We start from the raw sequence: 26,054 nt of genomic DNA on the forward strand, positions 1-26,054 counted from the left end.
CTTTGTACCCATTCAACAAAAATTCCCTTTCCCTCCAACACCCGGCAACCTCTGTTCTACTTTCTGCTCCTATGAATTTGCCTGTTCTGGGTGCCTCAAATAAGCATACTGTACGCTATGTGAGTAGATAGACTATAGACTCTATTTGTGTACCCCTTAAAATTTCAGTGTTGAAATCCTCACTCACACTGCCATGGTATTAGGAAGAGAGGCCTTAGGGAGGTGATGGGGTCAGGAGGGGCAGAGCCCGCATGAATGGAATCAGTGCCTTGGAAAAGAGGTCCCGAGAGCTCCCCTGCCCCTTCGCTATGTGAGAACACGGCCAGAAGACGGTTGTCTGTGATGCAGGATTTGAACCCTCATGAGACATCCCATCTGCCAGTATCCTGAACGTGGACTTTCCAGTCTTCAGAACTGTGAGAAGTCAATGTTGGTTTAAGCCACCCAGTCTATGGTATTTTGTGATAGCAGCTCAAACGGACAAAGTATCATCAAACACTATCTGTTCTGGCCGGGCACAGTGGCTCACACCTGTAATCCCAGAATTTTGGGAGACCAAGGTGGGTGGATCACCTGAGGTCAGGAGTTCGAGACCAGCTTGGCCAACATAGTGAAACCCCGTCTCTACTAAAAATACAAAAATTAATCGGGTGTGATGGCATATGCCTGTAATCCCAGCTACTCGGGAGGCTGAGGCAGGAGAATAGCTTGAACCTGGGAGGTGGAGGTTGCAGTGAGCTAAGATCTTGCCACTGCACTCCAGCCTGGGTGACAGAGCAAGACGCCATCTCAAAAAAAAAAAAAAAATGCACCTAGTAGAGGAATTACTAAATAAAATTTTTGCCTACCAACAAACAAGACTTTCATTAGTCTTAGTGGCATTTCACGCATGGGAAAACCGAGGGCCGCGGTTTCGACACCATGTACATTCACGATCATATATCCCCCTGGGTTTTTCCTGAGGCCGCTCCTCTGACCTTCTGCAGCCATCTTTGCTATCTAGAGGTCCTTATCTCTAAGACCTCTGAGAGTTCCTCTGGGCCTGGCCCTCCCAGGGGGATGGATAGCAGAGAGCCAGCCCTTCTCTCAGCCAGGGCCTTGTCACCAAAAGCATCCACTGGCCAGATGTCTGGAAGGAGGGGCAATCTGTATTCAAGGAATCCCGACCTGCTGGGGTGGAGGGCAGCTAGGCGCCACAAAGCATCAGCAAAACAGGATGGGGACACATTATCCAATTCCAGAGCAGAGGGTCAACCCCGAGCAAAGCCAGGCTGTCCTCTCAGACCAGGTCCAGCACGGTCACAGGCTGACTGCTTTGATGTTCAGAATGGACTCAGAGAAAAGACAGCCCAGGAAGTGTGTTTATTACCAAAGGCTTGGCGATCCCACGAGCTGCATCCGTGAAGAAGCAGAAGAAAGCACACCTCATCCAGCCAAGGCAGAAGGAAACCTCCCTGCGTCTGGGAGGGTACCAGCAGCTGCAGCCACCAGCCAAGTTGACAGGACTGTGCCAAGATCAGCATCAACAAAGTCACTAGGGCCAGCAGAGTGGACAGCTGTTGGCATTTTTACTGCCCAGCTTCCATCCCCTGAGCCTCTGAGAGCAAACGCCAGCTTTCCTTAGGTGACCCATCCCTCCTATACTCCCAGCCAAGTCCCTGTATCCACGGAACCAGGGGTAGGCGTAAGACCTAGACTTCACGAATCAGTGTATCCCACCCCTCTGGCCAAAGTTCAGGGATGCATATGTGACTCACTCTCTGTCCAGGGTGAGCCATCCCTGGAACATCTGCTGAAGTGATTGGGAAACAGATTTGCTCTTCCTGTTGGTATTGCTAAGCGGGTAGAAGGTCAGTCCGTGGCAGCCATCATCCATCTTTGTGGATGAGCTACCTGAGGACGAAGGCAACCCAAAGGAAAGCACAGTCTTGAGACGGGGTAAAAGAACCAGTGTCCAAGGACCCCACTGGAGCCCTGGATCCAGCCAGGTCTGAATCTGTCCCCCTTGAACCTTCCAGTTACCTAAACCCCAAAACTTCTTTTTTTCTTTACATTAATTTGAACTGGAGCCTATCACTTCCAACCAAAAGTTTCTTGACTAAATCAGCTAAATGACCGATCAGAGGCCAGGCGTGGTGGCTCACGCCTGTAATCCCAACACTCTGGGAGGCCAAGGCGGGCAGATTGCTTGAGGTCAGGAGTTCGAGGCCAGCCTGGCCAACATGGTGAAATTCTGTCTCTACTACAAATACAAAAATTAGCTGGGCATGACAGTGGGCACCTGTAATCCCAGCTAATTGGGAGGCTGAGGCAAGAGAATCACTTGAACCTGAGAGATGGAGGTTGCAGTGAGTTGAGATTACACCACTGCACTCCAGCCTGGGCCACAGAGGGAGACTCCGTCTCGAAAATAAAATAGGCCGGGCGCAGTGGCTCACACCTGTAATCCCAGCACTTTGGGAGGCCGAGGCGGGCAGATCGCTTGAGGTCAGGAGTTTGACACCAGCCTGGCCAACATGGTAAAACCCTGTCTCTACTAAAATTATAAAAATTAGCCAGGCATGGTGGCAGACACCTGTAATCCCAGCTACTCGGGAGGCTGAGGCAGGAGAATTACTTGAGTCCAGGAGACGGAGATGGCGGTGAGCCGAGATCCCACCACTGCACTCCAGCCTGGGCGACAGAGGGAGACTCCACTTCAAAAAATAAATCAGTATTTGGGAGTATTACCTACCCGCCCACCAACACAGAGACCCTCCGGCCCCAAACTTCTACTTAATAAAAATCACAATAACACAAATGTTACAGAATTGTTTCACAGGTAATACTGACTGACGCTGCTTTTGTATACTAACTGGGGTACCAACTGCCCTGAGTCTAGGGGAGGCAGGGAGCAGGGAAGCCTCCCACAGCCTGACCTGCCCTTCTTTCCCCAGCATTCAACACCGAACACGAAACGGCCCCAGGCCACCCTAACAGCCCAGCAGGAAATCCACACTACAGCCAAGGTGGGATCTGACCGGGCCCCTGTTCTTCTATCTCGGTCCCTTTGCTTCCACGGTCTCCTTTCCCTGCGATGTGCTTCACACTCCATCTCTCCCTTCAGACATCCTGTCCAGTCTCCAAGGCCCACCTCAAATGCCAACAGCTCCAGGCAGCCTTCCTTGGGCGGCCCCCCCTTTCTTCTGACCTCCAGGGCTCCCTGCACCCCTTCTCCACACCTCCCCCTTCTGTCTTGGATTCACATTTCATGGTTGATCTGTCCTTCGGGAGCACGGGCTGCTGGAGGCAGGGAGGGCACCGCATGTTGATGGAGGTGAATTGAACGAGTGAATGAATTTGGGACACAACCCACTTAAGGAGGGACTGCGGCCTGCATTTGCATTCGCGGAGGGGAAAGAGGGGGTAGGTGCCGCCAAGAGGGCTGGCAGCCCTTTCTAGAAGTGGGCTGGGGGTCAGAGGAGCTGCGATGTGGAGGCCAGGCATCTCGGTTCCCATCACTTGCACCACGCTGCGTCCTGCCTTCATGTGGCCGTGCCCTTGGGGGACCTTCCGGCCATCCGTAAGGGGCCTTTATGGCTGTCACTCTCAAAAGCCCTTCCTGGCACATTTGCAGATCTCATTTTCAGATGGTCTGTTTCAGTGACCTCTTGATTTACACATTGTTTCTGCCCGTGCATCTCAGATTAAAGATCTTATTAAAATAAACGTTCTATTAAAATACAGATGGCACAGGTAACGCAGGCTGCAGCCGGGACCTTCCTGTTCACGGCGAGAAGTGAGAATTTTCGTTCTCATTAGTGAGGCCAGTAGCCAGGAGACCTTTCAACTTATCTGACACCTGACAGGACAGACCTTTCCCTGCTCGCGGCTCCACCCTCCCCTTAGCTCAGGCTAAGCATTCAAAAGAAGCCCAGCTGTTCCAGAGACCCATCTGGTCCCTTCCTTTAAAAACAACCAGAATGTTCTAGGGTGCCAGAGTTCTTAACGTTTTGGAGTCTTGACCAGAACACCTGGTCTCTCTGAGCTGCATTGCAATCCACTTCATTGGATTGCTGCACGAGGGCGGTTAAGTACCTCGGCCGGGGTCACCACGTAATTGGTGGTGGTAGAAAAAGCAGAGAATTTGGCACTGGACAGATTGGAATCCCAGCTCTGTTATACGAGTTGGATGACATTGGAGACACGATCCCTTTTGAACCTCAGCTTTCTCCTCTATGAAGAATGAAGATAATGATCATCAGTGTCATGCAGAGAATGAAATGAGGTAAGTGAAGCGTAAGTACCAGCCAGGTGCAGGCCCAGAGCGGCGAACCACGAGTGTTCCTGTCTCTGTCCCTTCTCACGTTACTCCCGAGTTTCTGTACTGCGATGCGCAGCCTCCCATAACTTCTGTCATTTTGTTTGGAGGTAATTCAGGAGGGGAAGGAAGGAAGAATACCTGAAGGCAAATCCACAGTGGCTATTCTGCAGCCCAGCTCCCACAGGGCACCCCACTAGGCTGCCGGGACCCCTCCTTTCTCATCGCAATGGATCTGCCCAAGACCAAGAAGGCCCAAAGGACACGCAGGGCTGGGATGCAACCCCCAGCCTCTGTGCTCACAGGGTTACACCCAGAGCTCCCGACCCCCGGCCTCCTGCTCCCCACACCATACGATCCATCCTTCAGGGGTAGGGCAGGTAGCACAGGTGTGGCCAGGTGTAGGTGGGCTGCAGAGAGCAGGAGGCTACCAGCCCTGTACTGAACAGGTAGCTAGAAGTTGAAGTGTAATGAGGGAAGGCCAGTCCAGCCAGTGTTCCCAGAGCTTCTGATTTCTCAAGACTAAAAAACAGATTCACAATGTGGAATCTTCCAATTTTAAAATATCAGCTCCAAAGGAAAAAACAAAGTATGTGGGCGGAACAACACCCATCAAGCATGGATGCTCCAGCCAGACAGGGCTTTGCTTCTGTACTGCCCACGGCTGCGTCCTCAGCACCTAGGACTGTGTCTGGTCCAGGGGACAGGCTTCCTAACCATATGAGGAGTCTGCAGGGGCCCGCTCCCCACCTCTGCCTCAGACTGCAAGTTCCCAGGTGGGATGGCTGCTGCGGTCTGCACTCTCCGTAGTCAGGACGGCGTGGTGCCGCGTACAGGACATGATGGTGAGGAACCAGGGGCTCCCGCCTCCACTCTTTTTTTTTTTTTTTTTTTTTTTGAGACGGATTTTCACTCTTGTTGCCCAGGCTGGAGTACAATGGCACTAACTTGGCTCACTGCAACCTCCGCCTCCTGGGTTCAAGTGATTCTCCTGCCTCAGCCTCCTGAGTAGCTGGGATTACAGGCACCCACGCCTGGCTAATTTTTGTATTTTTAGTACAGACAGGGTTTCACCATGTTGGCCAGGCTGGTCTCGAACTCCCGACCTCAGGTGATCCGCCTGCCTCAGCCTCCCAAGTTGCTGGGATTACAGGTATGAGCCACTGCGCCCGGCCCTGCCTCCACTCTTACTCGACTCTTAACTAAGCCCCATCCATCAACCAAAGACAAGAGAGATGCCTCCCTTGTGGGATTGTTACAAGTTGCTTTATCCCCCAGAGTAAGCCCTCCTGACAACAGGTATCGGCCGGGCGCGGTGGCTCAAGCCTGTAGTCCCAGCACTTTGGGAGGCCGAGACAGGCGGATCACGAGGTCAGGAGATGCAGACCATCCTGGCTAACACGGTGAAACCCCGTCTCTACTAAAAAATACAAAAAACTAGCCAGGCACGGTGGCGGGCGCCTATCGTCCCAGCTACTCGGGAGGCTGAGGCAGGAGAATGGCGTAAACCCGGGAGGCGGAGCTTGCAGTGAGCTGAGATCCGGCCACTGCACTCCAGCCTGGGCGATAGAGCGAGACTCCGTCTCAAAAAAAAAAAAACAGGTATCATCATAGGGCCCTGATTCTGCCACACAGCATTCAGTGTGGCTGATAAAGATCTTTACAGTAAAGAAAGAGAAAAAGGCAGAGGAGGGGAAGAGAAGGGAGGGAGCGGCTCTCACCCACAGGCCCTCCCCGCTACCCGCCTGCAACTCCTGCCTTTGGAGAAGTGGACTAACCATGAGGCAAGGTCAGCTGTCTCAGGACATACATGGGGCCCACATGTCTCCAGAGGCGTCCCCAGCTCCAAGCCAGGCTGCCCGCCCCTGGAGGACTCCGGGAAGGACTTGGCCGGACCTCCAGCCTTCATGAAACACAGTGTTCATAACCGATAAGCTTAAAAGCAAGTGACAATTTTTCAATCCACCCTCACTCCAAGGGCACTGAATAAACACCACGTCAGCTCCAGGTTCCCACTAGTCTGCCTGGAAGGAGAAGAGAAGGTTAAACCAAGTGTACTCACCCCTAGAAATGAGCTTGGATTCTCTGAGACCCTCTTCAGAGTTCAACCAGGACCCCCACACTCAGAAATCTCAGCTTATGAAATACCAGCCACGCTCTTCCTTCTGCCATGAGTATAAAGGGTACCCACCAGACACTCTTAGTGGAATCCCTAAAGTGATGGACCTGACTTTACTTTCTTTTTGTTTTTTTTTGAGACAGAGTCTCCCTGTGTCGCCCCGGCTGGAGAGTGCAGCAGCGCAATCCAGACTCACTGCAACCCCCGCCTCCCCAGTTCAAGCGATTCTCCTGCCTCAGCCTCCTGAGTAGCTGGGATTACAAGCACCTGCCACCACGCCCGGCTAATTTTTGTATTTTTAGCAGAGACAGGGTTTCGCCACATTGGCCAGGCTGGTCTTGAACTCCTGACCTCAAGTGATCCATCCGCCTCAGCCTCCCAAAGTGCTGGGATGACAGGCGTGAGCCACTGGACTATGGAGAGGCTTAAGAGAGCCTGCTGGGGTTCTGGAAAGTTCTATACCTTAATCTGAGTAGTGGCTATACAGGTAGATACCCATGTGAAAACACACAAGGCTTATAAGACCTGTACACTCACAGGACATATGTTACACTTCAATGCATTAGTAACAGCAGCAGCAGCAGCAGCATGTACTAAGCGCTTATTACAAGCCAGGCACTTCACAAGTGCTTATCTTGGGGTCATGAATAATATGTCAGTTAAGGGCAGTCTCTCAGCGAGGCACAGTGGCTCACACCTGTAATCCCAGCACTTTGGGAGGCTGAGGCGGGTGGATCACGAGGTCAGGAGTTCGAGACCAGCCTGACCAACATGATGAAACCCCGCCTCTACTAAAACTACAAAAATTAGCCGGGCATGGTGGCGCGCACCTGTAATCCCAGCTACTCAGGAGGCAGAGGCAAGAGAATCACTTGAACCCGGGACGCGGAGGTTGCAGTGGGCCAAGATCGTGCCATTGCACTCCAGCCTGGGCGATAGAACAAGACTGTCTCAAAAAAAGAAAAAAAAAGGCAGTCTCTAGACCTTAACAGACCCCGGTTAAAATCTCTGCTCCCCCACCTTTCATTCTGCCCCTTGCATACTCTTTAACCTCTGAGCGTCTGTCTGTTTCGTGTCTGCAAAACAGAGACAATAACTGGTAGAATTAAGACAAATATGGCTCAAGCCTGTAATCCCAGCACTTTGGGAGGCCGAGACGGGCGGATCACGAGGTCAAGAGATCGAGACCATCCTGGCTAACACGGTGAAACCCCGTCTCTACTAAAAAATACAAAAAACTAGCCGGGCGAGGTGGCGGGCGCCTGTAGTCCCAGCTACTGGGGAGGCTGAGGCAGGAGAATGGCGTAAACCCGGGAGGCGGAGCTTGCAGTGAGCTGAGATCCGGCCACTACACTCCAGCCTGGGCGGCAGAGGGAGACTCCGTCTCAAAAAAAAAAAAAAAGACAAATAAGCACGTACGCCCTTAGCACGGGGCCCGGCAAACTGCAAGCCACAAAACATGTTGGCTGTGACAACCACTGAAGCTTCGCCAACCCCAGGTCGTGGGTGCTGCTCAGCCCATTTTCACACATGCGAAACGGCCCCTCCTTCCAGCGGCCCTCCCTAACCCTCAGCCATTTTCACATCAGCTTCCCAGTGTGTCCCAAACCCCTGTTCCACCTGACTGTGTCTTCTCTTAACACTTTTCTTTAAACAGACTCACACTTCTTTACTTAAACAAATTTGAGGTCTTTCTGTTGTTTGTTTTTTTGAAACAGAGTCTGGCTTTATCACCCAGGCTGGAGTGCGGTGGCGCGATCTCGGCTCACTGCAACTTCGCCCTCCCAGGTTCAAGAGATTCTCCTGCCTCAGCCTCCCAAGTAGCTGGGATTACAGGTACCCGCCACCACACCTGGCTAATTTTTGTATTTTTAGTAGAGATGGGGTTTCACCGTGTTGGCCAGGCTGGTCTCAAACTCCTGGCCTTGAGTGATCTGCCTGCCTTGGCCTCCCAAAGTGCTGGAATTACAGGCAAGAGCCACTGTGCACAGCCCAAATTCCGGTTTTCTAATGTTACATAACTGTCATACATGGAACACCAGTATCACTTGCCAGGATTCATTTCTTAAAGTAGCTATTAAAATAAAAAGCACTTGTCCACCTGAAATCATCTTGCCTACCTCACTTACTTTTTATGGATTCAGTAGGCAAAGAAACTGAGTTTGTTGGGGGGCAGGGAGTCGGGGGTATGGGGGTGCTTCATCTGCTTAAAATGACTGAGAGACTTCCTGGGTCCTTCAGCAGCCCCCGTCTGAACAGAAGTGCTTTTCGTTGATTTCACCGAACAGGCCTGACAAGCCCTCTATTTGGCAACATCTTGGTAAGCAGCCATCTGTGCACCACACAGGCTCCAAAGAGATAAAAATGCATTGAGAAAAATATATATATTGGCTAATGGCGACTGTCCACTAATTCAGACGCCCACTGGACCCTCTTCGGCATAAACGAAGGGAGGCTGCCTCTGCCAATCAGGCGGCAGTTCCAGGACCCAAGACCTAGGAACGCAGAGTCAAGAACAGCCCTGGCTCCTGGTCCCAGCTTCAGGATGGTCATGGCTGAGCCTGGTCCCTCATGTCTACGGGCCCCAAAGCTATGCAGAGGCGAGGCATGACAACAGAGCTACACGTGGGCAAGGGATTATTCGCAATTCTCTACAAAATCTCTTCCAGAAGGAAAGAAAGGAGAGGGAACGGAGACAGTCCCCAATCTCAAAAAAAAAAAAAAAAAAAAAAAAAGAAAGGTGCCCATTAGAGGCCACTGAGTATTAAAAGGGCCCCAGGGAGCTGGGCGTGGTGGCTCATGCCTGTAATCCCAGCAATTTAGGAAGCCAAGGCGGGCGGATCACCTGAGGTCAAGAGTTCGAGAGCAGCCTGACCAACATGGTGAAACCCCCGTCTCTACTAAAAATACAAAAAATTGGCCAGGTGCAGTGGCTCACGCCTGTAATCCCAGCAATTTGGGAGGCCGAGGTGGGTGGATCATGAGGTCAGGAGACTGAGACCATCCTGGCTAACACAGTGAAACCCCATCTCTACTAAAAATACAAAAACTTAGCTGGGCGCGGTGGCGGGTGCCTGTAGTCCCAGCTACTCAGGAGGCTGAGGCAGGAGAATGGCGTGAACCCGGGAGGCAGAGCTTGCAGTGAGCCGAGATGGCGCCACTGTACTCCAGCCTGGGCGACAGAGCGAGGCTCCGTCTCGAAAAAAAAAAAGAGACAAAAATTAGCTAGGCATGGTGGTGGGCACCAGTAATCTCAGCTACTTGGGAGGCTGAGGTAGGAGAATCGCTTGAACCTGGGAGGCAGAGGTTGCAGTGAGCCCAGATCATGCTATTGCACTCCAGCCTGGGTGAGACTCGTCTCAAAAAAAAAAAAGAAAGAAAGAAAAAGACCCCAGAGAAATAGGCAATGGGCACGTTCTACCTGGGGGAGCCAGGACGCCTCTTGGGCTTCCATCCATTCACTCAGCAAATATTTACTGAGCATCTCCTATTCTAGGCAATGGAGACCCAGAGGTAAAGAAGGCAAAGTTACCACTCTGAAACAGTTCCCATTCTGGGGAAGGGAACAGCCAATCAACTATTTATTGCACACACTAGATACGATCAGTAAATGAGAAGTACCATGGAGGAAACAAAGCAGGGTAAATCAGTCATGACTGGAGGGAGCCGCTCAGATTGGATCATCAGGGGAGGCCTTCTGGAAGAGATGCCATGAGTGAAGAGTCTGGTGATGAGGAAGCACCAGCCAATGAGCTCACTGTGAACAGCAGGTGCGAAGGGCCTGAGGCAGGAGCAGGCCTGCCATGTTCCAGGTGTGGAAAGGAGGCCTCCGCAGCAGAAGCACGTGATCACGGGGAGGAAAGGATGACAAGGTGGGAGGCGAGGTCAGAGAAGCAGGCAGGGGGTGTGGGCCAGACTATGGAATTGGGATGTCATTTAAACTATAATGGAAAGTCAGCCAGGCACGGTGGCTCATGCCTGTAATTCCAACACTTCGGGAGACTGAGACGGGAGGATCACTTGAGGCCAGGAGTTCGAGACCAGCCTGGCCAACAGGGTGAAATCTCATCTCTAATGAAAATACAAAAGAATTAGGGGGCTGGGCGCGGTGGCTCAAGCCTGTAATCCCAGCACTTTGGGAGGCCGAGACGGGCGGATCACGAGGTCAGGAGATCGAGACCATCCTGGCTAACACAGTGAAACCCTGTCTCTACCAAAAAATACAAAAAACTAGCCGGGCGAGGTGGCGGGCGCCTGTAGTCCCAGCTACTCGGGAGTCTGAGGCAGGAGAATGGCGTGAACCCGGGAGGCGGAGCTTGCAGTGAGCTGAGATCCGGCCACTGCACTCCAGCCTGGGCGACAGAGTGAGACTCTGTCTCAAAAAAAAATTAGCCAGGCGTGGTGGCGGGCGCCTGTAATTCCAGCTACTCAGGAGACTGAGGCAGGAGAATCGCTTGAACCCAGGAGGCGGAGGCTGCAATGAGCCAAGATCACGCCACTGCACCCCAGCCTGAGTGACAGAGTGAGATGCTGTCTGAAATAAATAAATAAGTATCAAGGAAGGTCTACAGAGAGCTCCTCACAGGAGAGCGACCTGGTTCTATTGGAATGTTTTCAACTCCACTCAAGCCACCATAAGGAGAGTGGATAAGGGAGATTAGAAGCCAGGAGACCAAGCAGGAGATGAAAATAGCGGCTCAGGAGGAATTAAACTCATTTGTGCCTCCCATTCTGTCCCTTCAACTCGAACGGTCTAAGGCCTCAGACCTTTGGTGAAGTGAATAGCGGGAAGCTGGCTAAAGGGAGATGTTCGTTCTTTAAAGCAACAACAGCCCACCGGGTGTCATTCAAACATCAGACAGAAGAGGAGACAGGCCCTTCCAGAAAGGGCAGGAACCAGCTGCCTCTTAAGGAGAGAACAAGCAGCCATCTGTTCTGGGACCAGGGAGTGGATCGGCTCCTGTCTCGTGCCCCTTCCAGCTCTGGGACTCTGGGACTGCAAGGCCAGAACTCTGGACAACACACAGGCACAGTCCTCCTGTCCAGTCAGCTCATGGTGCTGCCTGCAATGGCAGGACACAAGTATCCTCTCGACACCAGGTTCACACCCTAGAAACAAATCAGTCAACAATGGCTAACATCCCAAAAGCAGACAACTACACAACTACTAATGGCACGATCTTGCCAAAAAACAACAAAAAACAAATCTGATAGTGCCTCTAGAACTAAATACCCACATACAGGCAACACAGGGGACAGCAGAACATGTTAAATAACACCAGGAGATGCCATCCACAAAATCCTGACTGTGGGAAACTCCACAAGACAAACATTCCAGTTTCTTCAATAAATAAATCGTAAGAAAAAAAGAGTTGGGGCCGGGCGCAGTAGCTCACGCCTGTAATCCCAGCACTTTGGGAGGCCGAGGTGGGTGGGTCACGAGGTCAGGAGATCGAGACCATCCTGGCTAACACAGTGAAACCCCACCTCTACTAAAAATACAAAAAATTATCCAGGTATGGTGGCAGGAACCTGTAGTCCCAGTTACTCGGGAGGTTGAGGCAGGAGAATGGCACAAACCCGGGAGGCGGAGCTTGCACTGAGCTGAGATTGGGCCACTGTGCTCCAGCCTAGGCAACACAGCAAGACTCCATCCCCCAAAAAAAAAAAAAAACAAAAGCGTTGGGTGGGCCAGGCACAGCGGCTCACACCTGTAATCCTGGCACATTGGAAGGCTAAGGTGGGCAGATCGCTTGAGTCCAGGAGTTCAAGACCAGCCTGGGCAATATGACAAAACACCATCTCTACAAAACGTACAAAAATTAGCTGGGCGTGGTGACGGGCACCTGTAGTCCTAGCTACTTGGGAGGCTGACGTGGGAGAATCACTCGAACCCAGGAGGAGGAAGTTGCAGTGAGTCGAGATCATACCGCTGCACTCCAGCCTGGGTAGCAGAGTGAGACCACATCTCCAAAAAAATTAAATTAAACATTTTTTAAAAGAGTTGGAGGGGCCGAGCGGGGTGGCTCGTGTCTCCCGTAATTCCAGCACTTTGGGAGGCCAAGGTGGGTGGAACACTTGAGGCCAGGAGTTCGAGACCAGCCTGGCCAACATGGTGAAACCCCATCTCTACTAAAAATACAAAAATTAGCCAGGTGTAGTGACAGGCACCTGTAATCCCAGCTACCTGAGAGGTTGAGGTCCGAGAATGACTTAAAACCGGGAGGCAGAGGTTGCAGTGAGCTGAGATCGTGCCACTGCACTCTAGCCTCGGCAACAGAGCAAGACCCTGTCTCAAAAAAAAAAAAAAGAGTTGGAGGAAAATACAGATTAAGAGACATATCACTGGCCGGGCGCGGTGGCTCAAGCCTGTAATCCTAGCACTTTGGGAGGCCGAGACGGGCGGATCACGAGGTCAGGAGATCGAGACCATCCTGGCGAAAATGGTGAAACCCCGTCTCTACTAAAAGATACAAAAAAAACTAGCCGGGCGAGGTGGCGGGCGCCTGTAGTCCCAGCTACTGGGGAGGCTGAGGCAGGAGAATGGCATAAACCCGGAGGTGGAGCTTGCAGTGAGCTGAGATCTGGCCACTGCACTCCAGCCTGGGCGACAGAGCGAGACTCTGTTTCCAAAAAAAAAAAAAAAAAAAAGAGAGAGACATATCACCTATCACATAGTATTGTTTGAATTCTTATTCAAAAAAACTTTTGAAAACTTTTACAAGACAACTGGGGAAATTCAAATACTGAGTAAATATGGTATTAAGACATCACTGTTAATTTAGAGGGGTATAATAATGGTAGTGTTATGGGTTTTTTTAAAGAATTCTTAACTTTTTTTTATTTCTCTGTTGCCCAGGCTGGAGTGCAGTGGCTCTATCTTGGCTCACTGCAACCTCTGCCTCCCAAGTTCAAGCAACTCTCATGCCTCAGCCTCCTGAGTAGCTGGGACCAAAGGCACATGGCACATGCCACCTATTGGCTTGGCCTTTTTTTTTTTTTTTTTTGTAGAGATGAGTCTCACTATATTGCCCAAGCTGGTCTCAAATTCCTGGGCTCCAGTGGTGATCCTCCCACCTTGGCCTCCCGAAGTGCTGAGATTACAGGTGTGAGTCACCGTGCCTGGCCAAAAATTCTTATCTTTAATATATAAATTGAAATATTTAAGAATGAAATGATCTAATGTCTGAGATTTACTTCAAAATAATCTTGTGGAGGAGTGCATTGCTAAATAAATGAAACAGGATTGGGGCCATCAGTTGATAATGGCTGGAACTAGGCATTAGGTGACTCTATTCTCTCTACTTTTGTGTATGCTTGAGAATTTTCACAAAATTTTTTTTAAAAAGAATTGTGATAGGCTTTTTCTACCCAAGAATAACCCACCAGATATGATTCTCCACAGCAAAGGGATCACATTCATTAGATTCGAGGCTGTCTCCTGAGAACCTGCCAGAATTTGCTGAATGACGAGAGAATACGTATCTTCCTCTTCATAAACTCCATGATGGGAGCTGTCCTAAAATAACTACCCACTGTAAGAAATTGGTTTGTTTTCATTTATGCTAAATGACCTCTCTCCGGTTCAGAAAGTCACACCCAAAGCCACACTGACTCTATCCACATCTTTCAGAACGTACTTTTTTTTTTGAGACAGAGTCTCACTCTGTTGCCCAGGCTGGAGTGCAGTGGCACAATCTCAGCTCACTGCAACCTCAGCCTCCCGGGTTCAAGCACTTCTCCTGCCTCAGCCTCCTGAATAGCTGAGATTACAGGCACCTGCCACCATGCCCAGCTACTTTTTGCATTTTTAGTAGGGACGGGTTTTTGTCATGTTGACCAGGGTGGTTTCAAACTCCTGACCTCAGGTGATCCACCCACCTCGGCCTCCCAAAGTGCTGGGATTACAGGCGTGAGCCAGCGCGCCCAGCCAAGGACGTACATATTTTGATTGTGTTTCTCTGCCTCTGTCCTTCCCAGCAAACGTGCCTGTTGTCCCCCTCAGGGAGCCAAGCTCCCCACTACCCACATCCATAAGAAGCAGTTTCTGAAAATCAAAGCGGTTTCCAAACCGCAGTCTCTGAGGAAGGCTTCATCCAGGTGTCTCCTAGGAGCCATGCTCAAATACAATCCCCTCTCAGACACGCTGCTGTTTTAACAGGATCCCATGTGCCAGAAACCCTGAAAGATGGGCAGAAAGAGGCAAAACCTCGAGGCTGCCCTAGAGCTCCTGTACAGCACGGTCAGGTCCAAGATGATGAGCACCACGCCCATTTCTCAAAAAGGGAAACTGAAGTTGGAACTTGGGGCACAGTTCTTGGGAACTACCAAGACTGCCTGGGAGTCTCCTAGTTCTGGGACTATATGGGACACCTGTCTCATTATCACCCTGCCTGGTACACCTCCCTGTCCTGCACCCTAATACGCAATATTTCCAACGGGCCTGCAGAGAGCAGGAGGATGACAAAGACCACTGGGCGGTCCCTGGAAGCCACACACAACCATTTTGACCCTTAAGGCTAAGAGCCAAGAGTGTTATCTGCAAAAGCCTGTCAATTAAAGGTGCTGGGAAGATCGATGGATGGATCAAGGCTTCTAGGAGAAGAAGGGGCCTGAGCCTGACCCCACCCTGTGATGAGAGGGGGTGGAAGGAAGAACTCATCAAATTTAATGCCCAGCATGGAGTTTGGGGAGTGCTTGAGAGAGGCCGGCAGCTGCAGCCTGCTCCAGGCCTCCCATGGCCACCAGCGCCCGCAGAGCAAGGGTCAATAGTGTTCGCTGCACTGATTTCAGATGCTTAAAGACAAAGAAATTCCAGATACAGCAAGGGAAACAGAGGTCACTTAGTGTCATGATGAAACCAATCACTCTTTCTCCTTGGGTAGGTTAAGTCCACGGCCAAAGCCATCAGGATGGTTGGAGCGACAGAAGAACGGGATGAAGCCAGGGGCTGGGAAGGCTACCAATGTCTGCCTGCATTGCAGGCAAGAGCACAGTGCACTCAGGAAAAAAGAAAGGACTCCACAGGCCCCAGCCAATCCCTCCCTGTCCCTATCAAGGTCCTTCCCTGGGCCTCACTGCACCCACTACCACTCACAGACTCGTTCTGCCCAGGCTCATACCCACATGGCTGCCCCCTTGGCCCACGCATGGCTGGTCTTGACTGCTACTGGTGTGGCTGTCACCACCAGACATCTGACCTTGGTCAGCAGGAGCACAGGCTCCAGGAGAGAAGAGGGGAAACAGTTCTGATCAAACCCCACATACCCTCACGGAGCACTTCGTACCTTTCTGTCCTACCTCCACTCACATGATCTGACTTGAGTCTCACAGTCCTTTGTGGGGAGGCAGAAAATGAGGCTCACAGAGATAAAATCTACCATCACACCACAGTCAACAGATGAGCCAGGAGGAGAACTTCTTGCTGTCTGTGCAGGGGGCTTTTCCTCTCCACCCTCCGGACCACCACCCATTCTCTACTCAGAATCAGGAACTGGTCCCATGCATCTGCCTTTCTATCGAGCCCATTTTCCATTCCAGCGCTCGAAGCGGGCCCAGGCTGTCTCAGACCAGCCGTCCCATACATCCTTCTGGCTTTAGAGAGCTGACCTGCTCACCACCACTCTAATGCTGAAAGGCAGAGCACAAAAGGGAATTCAAGTCCAGGGGAAGAGGAATTCAGGCCCTGGAACACTGCACTCCAGAGTTCCCATGGCAGCTTCCTCTGCTAGACACACATGTCCCTGGCATCAGCCACTCCTAGACCACTTGCAGGATTTCCACTCTATTTGATAACACTTGTACTATTATTACTATTATTTCTATTAAATAGATTCATTTCAGCTGGGCACGGTGGCTCACATCTGTAATCCCAGCACTTTGGGAGGCTGAGGCAGGTGGATCACCTGAGCTCAGAAGCTTGAGACCACCCTGGGCAACATGGTGAAACCCCCATCTCTACTAAAATACAAAAAATTAGCTGGGCATGGTGGCGGGCGCCTGTAGTCCCAGCTATTCGGGAGGCTGAGGCCCGAGAATTGCTTGAGCCCCAGAGGCGGAGGTTACAGTGAGCCGAGGTGGTGCCACTGCACTCCAGCTTGGGCTAACAGAGTGAGATGCCGCCTCAAAAATTAATTAATTAATTAAATACATTCATTCCTGTGACTTCATATGTTTAATTTAAAGTGATGTTTTGGCCGGGCACGGTGGCTCAAGCCTGTAATCCCAGCACTTTGGGAGGCCGAGACGGGCGGATCACGAGGTCCGGAGATCGAGACCATCCTGGCTAACACTGTGAAACCCCATCTCTACTAAAAATACAAAAACTAGCCGGGCGAGGTGGCGGGCACCTGTAGTCCCAGCTACTTGGGAGGCTGAGGCAGGAGAATGGCGTGAACCCGGGAGGCGGAGCTTGCAGTGAGCTGAGATCTGGCCACTGCACTCCAGTCCCGGCGACAGAGCGAGACTCCGCCTCAAAAAAAATAAATAAATAAAGTGATGTTTTATATCACTACCACAAATGGAAAAAAATTAGTACCACTGGCCATTAACCAGGAGAGAATCCTAAAAATAAATGAAACAAAAAGAGAAACAACCTAAGTTCTAGCCAGGCAACTGTTCCCCACTCAGAGGACCTGAGCCGGAGGTCTGCTCTCTCTTAGCTACAAAAGGAAGATTAGCAAGTGTTTAAAAGGTGTTAAAGGCAGACTAGCACCCACCTGAAACTACCCCTCAGAAAAATCACAAGGATTCGCAGAGAACTGAAAAGGGAAGAACTTTCTCACTAGCTGACTCAATGTTATTTCATGCTGAACCACCTTATGTCATTTCACGGGAAATTCATTCCGTGCAGTGGGCAACATCTTGTTACACTACATTATAGGAAGCGGGGACGAGAGGAATGGGTCACAAACCACCACAAGGGCAACCCATGCCAGCTTCTCAAAGTCCCCCCATTCCCTGCCTACCACCACCCCAAGTACGTTCAGCCTGTGGGCATGTCCAGGGGCTGCTGGTCACCCCAGGTGTCCCTGGCTCCCCTGCCCGTGTCTTATAGGATGCGGTATTAACCACTCCAAAACTCATTTGGTAACTAGGATCCAGCAGGGTCACTGGAAGCTACACGAAATCCCGGCAACATTTCTGTGGGCAGTCAGCTTCCACATTCCCCTCCCCCCATTGCTGGAGGCTCTGCCATGCACCCTAGCAGAACAGGGAGGCTTTGTGCCAACGACCTGCCTGGTAGCTCCGTGGGGTCTGGTGGATGTCAGACCTGCAGCTGGGGTTGCAGCCCAGAAAGCTTCCCCAGAACCTCCTTTGCCCACCCCAAGCCCCACACCTTTCAACACACAGGTCGTCCAAAATGTCTCTGAAATAGCTAAAGAAAACTATTTTCGACATCCAGGAGTAAACGAAAGAATAAACACAAGAAAGGCGAAGAGGCAAAGTCGCCCCATGGCGGTGGGGCGAGGGGGTGGGTGAGAAGTGAGCCACCTCCAAACTTGCTCCTCGCCTGCCGGCACCGAGCGCGGAGCAAGCGGATCTCGGCCAGGCAGGCACCTCGCGGGCTCAGCCAAGTTGCAGAGAAGCAAATGGCAACACCGGCGCATGGAGCCGCCCGGGCCGGATCAATGGCATCTGCAGCTGCAGGCTTGGGGAAGGGGGCCGCGGTCTGCAAAGGCAGGGTCTGGGGGGCACGGACTTGGGGTCCCTCCGTCAGGGATCCACCCCGATGCGCCCTCCCAGCCGTCCTCCGATTCTGGCAAGGTCCTGCCCAGCCTCCTCGCACCAGCCAGGGTCTGGGGCGAAGCTTCGAACTCGCTCCCCGCGACGGTACCTGGAGAGGAGGCTTTTTTCAAACCAACACGGAGCCAAACACCCATCGGAAAAGTCCACCCCAAAGAAAACCGGACGGTAGCAGGAGAGCGGAGGGAAGGGGCCGGCGGCGCCGCCGGGGTTTACCTTTTCTCTTTATTCTGCCTCCGGGATTTGTGCAGGAGTCCGATGAGCACCACGGCGGCGCGGATCCCCGCCTTCCGGCAATGCCTCCTCCCCGCGGGCTGGGACATGGCGAGGCCTCCCGCGGTGCCCGACCTCGCCCGCCCGCGTCCCCGCAGCCCCGGCTCCGCGCGCTCCGCACCCGGCCCCAGCGCCCGCGCCCCGGCCCCCAGCCTCCGCCTCGCATGGGCCCCGCCCCGCCTAGGTGCGCCCCGGGGGTCAGGTGACCACGCGCTCCCCCCTCCCTCCCGGCGACCTTCAGCGTCTCCTCGGGGCCCGCGGGGCAGCCGCCGTCCGCTCCCCCGGCGCGGGCATTTCCGAGGCTCGCTCCGGGCGCGGCCCGGGCCGGCGGCTCCCAGCTCCCGCTCAGACGCGCCGCCCGCGCCGGGACCCGCCCCGGCCCCGCCTCCCGCGCCCCGGCCTCGGCCGCCCGGATGGTGGAGGACGCGGGGCACAGGGAGCGGGCGAAGCGCAGGAGGAGACGGACAGCGCTCCCGGGACCCCCCTGCCCGGCTCCCAGGCGCCCTCCCCGGCCCCGGCCCCGGCCCTGCCTCCCCTCGCCCGCTCCTTCTGGTCCCCGCCCGCACTCCCGCCGGCGGCCCGGAGCTCCCTCCCCAGGCAGAGGCGGCTGCCGCCCTCCCCGGCCCGGCCCCGGATACTTCCCCGATGCTGTCACTGCCTTTAAAACAGAGGGCGAGAAAACAGGCACCGAGAGGAAACGCGCGTCCTCGGTCCAAACGAAACTGCCCGCGCGCGGTCCCCGTCCCCTCCCGGCCGCCCCGCGCTTACAGGGGGCACCTGAGCCCGGCGCCCGCCCCGGCTCGCAGCTCCCGGGCCCGGGTCCCCCGGTGGGAGCGTATGGATAGGGCGGAATGAGGCGGAATTCTGCCCCCGCCTCCCCCCAGCGTCGGCGCAAGGATCGCCGAGTGGGGGTGCAGGGTGGGCTGGGTCTGCTCCCCGGGAACACTGGCTCTCCCGGCCCTGGGAGTTTGACTCCACACGGGGTCCATGACCGACTTCACGGCGACCCCGCTTCCTCCTGGCGGGCCGGGCGCATCCCACTCCCCGCTCCCCGCGCCCACCCGGGCCTGGGCGCTGCGCACTCCGCACGTGGTCCCTCCCGCCCGTGCCAGCCGCGCGCGAGCCTCGTGTCCTTCGGAAAGGAAGGGTGGAAGGTCGCGCCGGCTCCTGGGGAAAGGGCTGCAGCCTGGTCCCTACTATCAGCGCACGGTCTCGCTCACAAGCCCCTCATCCACTTCTACGTGCTGTCCAGCGTCCCAGCCCCCTCCCGCCCTGCAGCATCACTCACCGCTTTGCCCCCCTAGGGAAAAGGAAGCGGGCAGGGGGCTGGAGGGAATTAAAACAAGCCAATTAGTCCATCTTTGGAGCCAAAGATGTCCCCCCTGAGGCAATATGCCTTGTTTGTTTGTTTGTTTTATACTCTGGTGTTCAAGCAAACACAGAAAATCCAGGCAGGGAGGGGACCATGCTGGGTGGAGAGGGGAGAGGGACTGCAAACGAATTTGAGGACCTGAGGCTTCAGCCCGGCCTCTCGAATGCCCACAGCTTCCTGCTGGCACTGGAGTTGGGGTGGAGGGGAGGGAGCCGCAGGGTGGTTGTAAAATGGTCTATTTATGAAGCGGCCGTTACCACTGGCCTTGCCCCGCCCCACCCCCTCACTGCCGGGGTTGTGGGGGATCAGAGATATAGATAACCATGGACTTCTTTTTATAGCTAGAGATTTGAATGACCCGGGCCCCACTCCTGAGATTGGTGGTTAGGCGGGCTGCAAGTACTATGCCAGTAGTGACTTAAGAATTGGTCTGGAAAAAGAATAAAATGAATGTCCTTGGTAGAGAAGAGCGAAGAGCTCCCAGCGGCATGCAGCCCAGAGCTTCTCTTTCCCGCTCTCCCGCCGCGCTGTAGCATAGAGCACCGGATCACCCACAGGTTAGCTGATGGACTGCTTCTGCTAGATGGCAGGGAAGGTGATGAGGGCGCTGGCTTAGGTCTATCTTAGCGTGGGGTGTATTTTATCCATACACAGAAGGCTGCACCTCAACAGAAGGCCTGACCTTCCTTCCCAGCAGGTGAGAGTGTGGGAGCTAGTTCAGGTCAAGTGCACCGTGGGTAACAGGGTGGCTCACACCTGTAATCCCAGCACTTTGGAAGGCTGAGGCAGGTGGATCCCTTGAGTTGAGACCAGGAGTTCTAGACCAGCCTGGGCAACATAGTGAGACCCCCATCTCTCCAAACAACTACAACAGGGAATTGGGATGATGAAGGCACAAAATCCACCAAGCAGGTTCCATTATTCCTTCTCTTATTCTGGGGTTCCCAGCCCTTCCACAACCCCAGTGTGGCTGCAAACACAAGGCTGTCCCCCAAAACACCATAGCCTCTCAGACCCTGAGTCTTGAGTCTCTAAGAGGCAGAATTTCCAGGCAGTAAGAGGTTCCATCCTTCTGTCCCTGCCCTACAAGCTCACCACCTTTGGTGCATAGACAGCAGTTCCCCCCCTTAACTCCGACTCCAGCCCCCACAGCCCATCACACCCACACCCCACAGAGGGAACCCCAAAGCACAAGAAAACCCATCAATAGTAGAGACTGGAACAACTATTGATGCGAGGCTTATCCATTCCACCAGCGTTTATTATACATGTACAGTATGTCCAGCTTTATGCAAGAGACTAGGGCAAGAAAGAAAAATGGAAGACCATCCCTGCTCGAAACAAACAGGGTTAACACACACCAAACCACAAAACAAGACCATTTCCAGCCAGTGTGTGCAGTTAGCCCAGCCAAAGCTTCCCACAATTGGGCCACACGCTACCTCCTTCACAATTCTTTGTCTTAATGTCATGCTGCTCTGCTGTTTATTTTGCTTTAATTACATCAACTTACTTTTTTACTTAATTTTTTTTTTTTTTTTTTTGAGACGTTGTATTGCTCTTGTCGCCCAGGCGGAGTGCAATAGCAGTCTCGGCTCACTGCAACCTCCACCTCCTGGGTTCAAGCGATTCTCCTGCCTCAGCCTCCGGAGTAGCTGGTATTACAGGCATGAGCCACCATGCTGGGCTCATTTTGTATTTTTAGGAGAGATGGGGTTTCACCATGTTGGCCAGCCTGATCTCCAACTCCTGACCTCAGGTGATCCACCCGCCTTGGCCTCCCAAGTGTTGGGATTATAGGTGTGAGCCACCGTGCCTGGCCTTTACTTAATTTTAAAAGAAAACGTTCTTGCAACCCTAAATGAAAATCCATTATCACTTGCCCTTCCTACCATGAAAACAAATATAAATTTATTAAGTTCTACCTCAATACTGTTGCCTGACAAAGGCTCTAAGCTTGAAGCACCTTCCTTAAAAAAGTAGACGGGCTGGGCGCGGTGGCTCACGCCTGTAATCCCAGCACTTTGGGAGGCCCAAGCGGGCGGATCACAATGTCAGGAGATCAAGACCATCCTGGCGAACATGGTGAAACCCCGACTCTACTAAAAAATACAAAAACTTAGCCGGGCATGGTGGTGCGAGTCTGTAGTCCCAGCTACTTGGGAGGCTGAGGCAGGAGAAAGATGTGAACCCGGGAGGGGGAGCTTGCAATGAGCCAAGATGGCGCCACTGCGCTCCAGCCTGGACTACAGAGTGAGACTCAGTCTCAAAAAAAAAAAAAAAAAAAAAGCAGGTGGCGTTAGATGTTAGTGACACACCTGCGCCAAACCAAGGCACCGTCCTTGAAGAAATCAGAGTTCGAAAGAGAATGGACAGGGAAGAATTTCGACACTACTATGCTCTAAGGCCACATTCATGAGGCACTTTGGGATGGGCTGAGAAAGCTGGATACATGCAGATCACATGAAATGAGGACGGCACAAGTCTCTGATGGCAGAGAAGGGGTCTTCCTCTAGGTCCTACCTCACCCAAATTATGCCCCACGGCATCCCAGCTCACAGGACCTCCACGGCCTGTTCCAGCCTCCAAAGCTCACAGTCCCAGAGAATAAAGTGCCAGGCAGCTGCCAACCCAGGTCTCTCTTCCAGTCCAGGGGAACTCCAAAGGCTGAGGAGGCCTGGGTGGGAATCAGGCCTGGGGCGGGAGACAGCGAAGTTAATCATGAACAGAGCACAGACAGCTGCAGAGCCCGTTCCTAAGGGGCCAGTGGGTTGAGGCAGACAGACACGCATGCCTGGCCCTGAAGAAAAGGGCCTTCTGTGCCCGGGGACCGGCTCCAGGAGACATATCCATGAGAAAGCGGGAATCAGCCCCGATCCCCGTGCCCCTGGTCAGAGTCAGCCTGCAGCAGATGCCACCTCCTCGCCCTGCCCAGCCTCCAACTCCCAGCGCCCCACTGCTGGGCAGAATGACTGACACCGTTCTGGGCTGGGATTGGGGGTGGGTGGGGGCAATGGGGGCAGTGGAGCAAGGAGGGTGGGGCTTTTGATGAAAACCAGGTGTCTTCAAACACCTTGCCCCTCCCCTCCACGGGAAGGGTCCCAGCCATTCCATGGACCACACAAGCTTTGGAACAACGCAAGGGTTATAAACAGAGCCTTGGACAGGATGGGCCAGCACCCCCGCTCTCTTCTGCCTTTCGGGGTATACACATCACACACCTGCTCTGGGCTATCACTCGGAGGCCCCCTGGGACACAGCTGAACGCTCACACCTGTGCTGCTAAGAACCCTCCATTCTTGGCAGGTACATGAGCGCCCCCTGCTGGGCCACAGCACAATTGCGTCTCTGGGATACCCCCTCTGGAGGAAGACAGAGGAGGGGGAAGAGGGAGGCAGGAAGACGTGGGGGGAAGGGAAAGCTTGCAGTCATCTGAGGTCGGGAAGCAGTTTCTATTTTTGAAAAGAGAGAGATGGGCCGGGTGCGGTGGCTCACGCCTGTAATCCCAGCACTTTGGGAGGCCGTGGCAGGCAAATCACTTGAGGTCAGAAGTTCGAGACCAGCCTGGCCAACATGGTGAAACCCTGTCTCTACTAAAAATACAAAAATCAGCCAGGCATGATGGCGGGCACTTGGAATACCAGTTACTCAGGAGGCTGAGGCAGGAGAATTGCTTGAGCCCAGGAGGCGGAGGTTGCAGTGAGCTGAGATCCAGCCACTGCACTCCAGCCTGGGCAACACAGCAAGACTCTGTCTCATAAATAAATAAATAACCAATTAAAAAGAAGAGGAAGGAAAAGAGATGCAGGAAAACTCTTTGCCAACATACTGACTTCTCCTCCCAGCTTCTAAAATCCCGTCCCAGAGCCCACGACCAGCCCCCAAGAGGTCCATCCCACCACAATAGGGTCCTAGGCCTCAAAGACAAGCCTGGGAAACCTCAGCTCAGCCCAACATTCCTGGGGCCACAGACGTCATATGAAGCAGAGGATCTAAACTGGCTCGGGTTTTGGAAACGGATGTCCGTGACTTGTGTGGCATTTCCAAGCTCCAAGGAAAGGTAACCACGCTGAGGAAACCCACAGATCCCACTCAGTGGCAGGCACCCTGCGCTTGGGTACCCAGAGCCACGAAGGTGGAGCCTGCAGTGCCTGATGTCAATCAGAACCCGGCCGACTTCCTGTTCAGGGATTACGGAGAGTGGGTAGAGGGAGGAAGAAAGAAGTTCTTCATATATCGCTTGGGTTACTGAAGTTATTTAAAATACTTCCTTTTTTGAAGTTCATTTATGGATTTTTGAATTTTTGCTAAGCTGCATGACTATAATAATTTTTCCCACAGTGAAAACATTCAAAAGGATCCTTCTGTGTGTGAAATTTCTGATGAACAGGAAGAGGTGTTATTTTGCATAGAGGCTGCCCAGGAGTCAGTCCAGAGAATCAGGAGCTGATGAGGCCGAGGGCTGGGAGGCCTACAGCACAGTCCCTCTCCAACCCAAGGTCCCCCAGCCTCACTGATTACCAAACCTCCTCAGCTGCTGCTACTCCTGAAGCCACTTCCAACTCCAGGGTTTCTGGGGCTGAGTGGAAAAGCCGAGAGCGAAGCTGTCTTTCCATAATATTAGCAACATTGCTTAGCAACGTCTTTCAAAGAGAGAACCAGCAGACTCTCCAAAACCCTGTTCCGTTTGGCTCTACAGAGAACAGAGTGGTTTCGTATACATGTATTATTTATATACTATTTTATATATCCAGTAACGCCTTCTGCGCCTGGCTTCTCCGGGAGATGACGAATTACAACTATGTGAGATTTCCAGGCGACTAGGGCTTTGGGTAGCAAAACTTTCTGTTTGCTTCCTTGCTGGCTAGCTTGCTATGACTGTAATGACCCTAGCTAGAGATTTCCCTCAAACACCTCAACATGCTGTTGTCCTTTAAAGACAGGTTTGACACCAGGCGTGGTAGCCCACGCCTGTAATCCCAGCACTTTGGGAGGCTGAGGCGGGTGGATCACGAGGTCAGGAGTTCAAGACCAATCTGGCCAACATGGTGAAACCCCGTCTCTACTCAAAATACAAAAATTAGCCGGGCAAAGTGGCGGGCGCCTGTAGTCCCAGCTACTCGGGAGGCTGAGGCAGGAGAATCGCTTGAACCGGGATGGCGGAAGTTGCTGTGAGCCAAAATCGCGTCACTGCACTCCAGCGTAAGCAACAAAGCGAGACTCCATGTCAAAAATAAATAGATAAAAATAGGCCGGGCGCGGTGGCTCAAGCCTGTCATCCCAGCACTTTGGGAGGCCGAGACGGGCGGATCACGAGGTCAGGAGATCGAGACCATCCTGGCTAACACGGTGAAACCCCGTCTCTACTAAAAAATACAAAAACCTAGCCGGGCGAGGTGGCGAGCGCCTGTAGTCCCAGCTACTCGGGAGGCTGAGGCAGGAGAATGGCGGGAACCCGGGAGGCGGAGCTTGCAGTGAGCCGAGATCCGGCCACCGCACTCCAGCCCGGGCTAGAGCAAGACTCCGTCTCAAAAAAAAAAAAAAAAAAAAAAAAAAAAAAAAAAAAGATAAAAATAAAGGCAGGTTTGATGGAACCTCTTTGTGGTGACTCAAATCCATTATTATCAATACCAACTACTATCGTGAGCTCAAATGCAGTTAGGAACTGACAGGCCATTGAGGGGAGACGTCCATTTCTCCCTACGCTTAATGGCCCCAAACAGCTGTGGTGCAAAGACACTACAGTGAGGGAATAAAAACACACATGTAGGCCGGGCGCGGTGGTCACGCCTGTAATCCCAGCACTTTGGGAGGCCGAGACGGGCAGATCACAAGGTCAGGAGATCGAGACCATCCTGGCTAACACGGTGAAACCCCGTCTCTACTAAAAAATACAAAAAACTAGCCGGGCGAGGGGGCGGGCGCCTGTAGTCCCAGCTACTCGGGAGGCTGAGGCAGGAGAATGGCGTGAACCCAGGAGGCGCAGCTTGCAGTGAACCGAGATTGCGCCACTGCACTCCAGCCTGGGCGACAGAGCCGGACTCCATCTCAAAAAAAAAAAAAACACACGTTGCAGTCAGACAAAGCTACCCGCAGTTTTTACTATGTATGCAGCCTTGGACTAGGAATTCACCCCCTCTGTGCCTCAGTGTCTTCATCTGTAAAATAGGAATAACAATAGTGCCATCCTATCAGCTACTGCAAGGATTCAGTGAGCATGCGCGCTCTACACAAAGACTTGCATG

The 26,054-nt window shown here is 53.0% G+C and overlaps 1 protein-coding gene across 4 annotated transcripts in view; it reads right to left on the reverse strand.

Moving 5' to 3' along the window:
* RAP1GAP2 (RAP1 GTPase activating protein 2) overlaps positions 1 to 18,935 on the reverse strand; it is a 195,590-nt gene extending 176,655 nt beyond the window's left edge. For 3 of the 4 annotated variants that reach the window (XR_004430897.1, XR_004430896.1, XR_004430895.1), the window contains exon 1: positions 18,381 to 18,935. Coding sequence is in view for 1 of the 4 variants with exons in the window: in XM_033185102.1 (XP_033040993.1) it covers positions 18,381 to 18,487 (107 nt within the window). In the remaining 3 variants the exon portion in view is untranslated. The remainder of the gene's footprint in view (positions 1 to 18,380) is intronic. The other variant, XM_033185102.1, reaches the window with a different exon arrangement.
* Positions 18,936 to 26,054: the final 7,119 nt, after the last annotated feature.

This window comes from Trachypithecus francoisi, unplaced genomic scaffold, assembly GCF_009764315.1.
Source record: "Trachypithecus francoisi isolate TF-2019V2 unplaced genomic scaffold, Tfra_2.0 Lachesis_group20, whole genome shotgun sequence".
Classification (NCBI taxonomy): Eukaryota; Metazoa; Chordata; class Mammalia; order Primates; family Cercopithecidae; genus Trachypithecus; species Trachypithecus francoisi.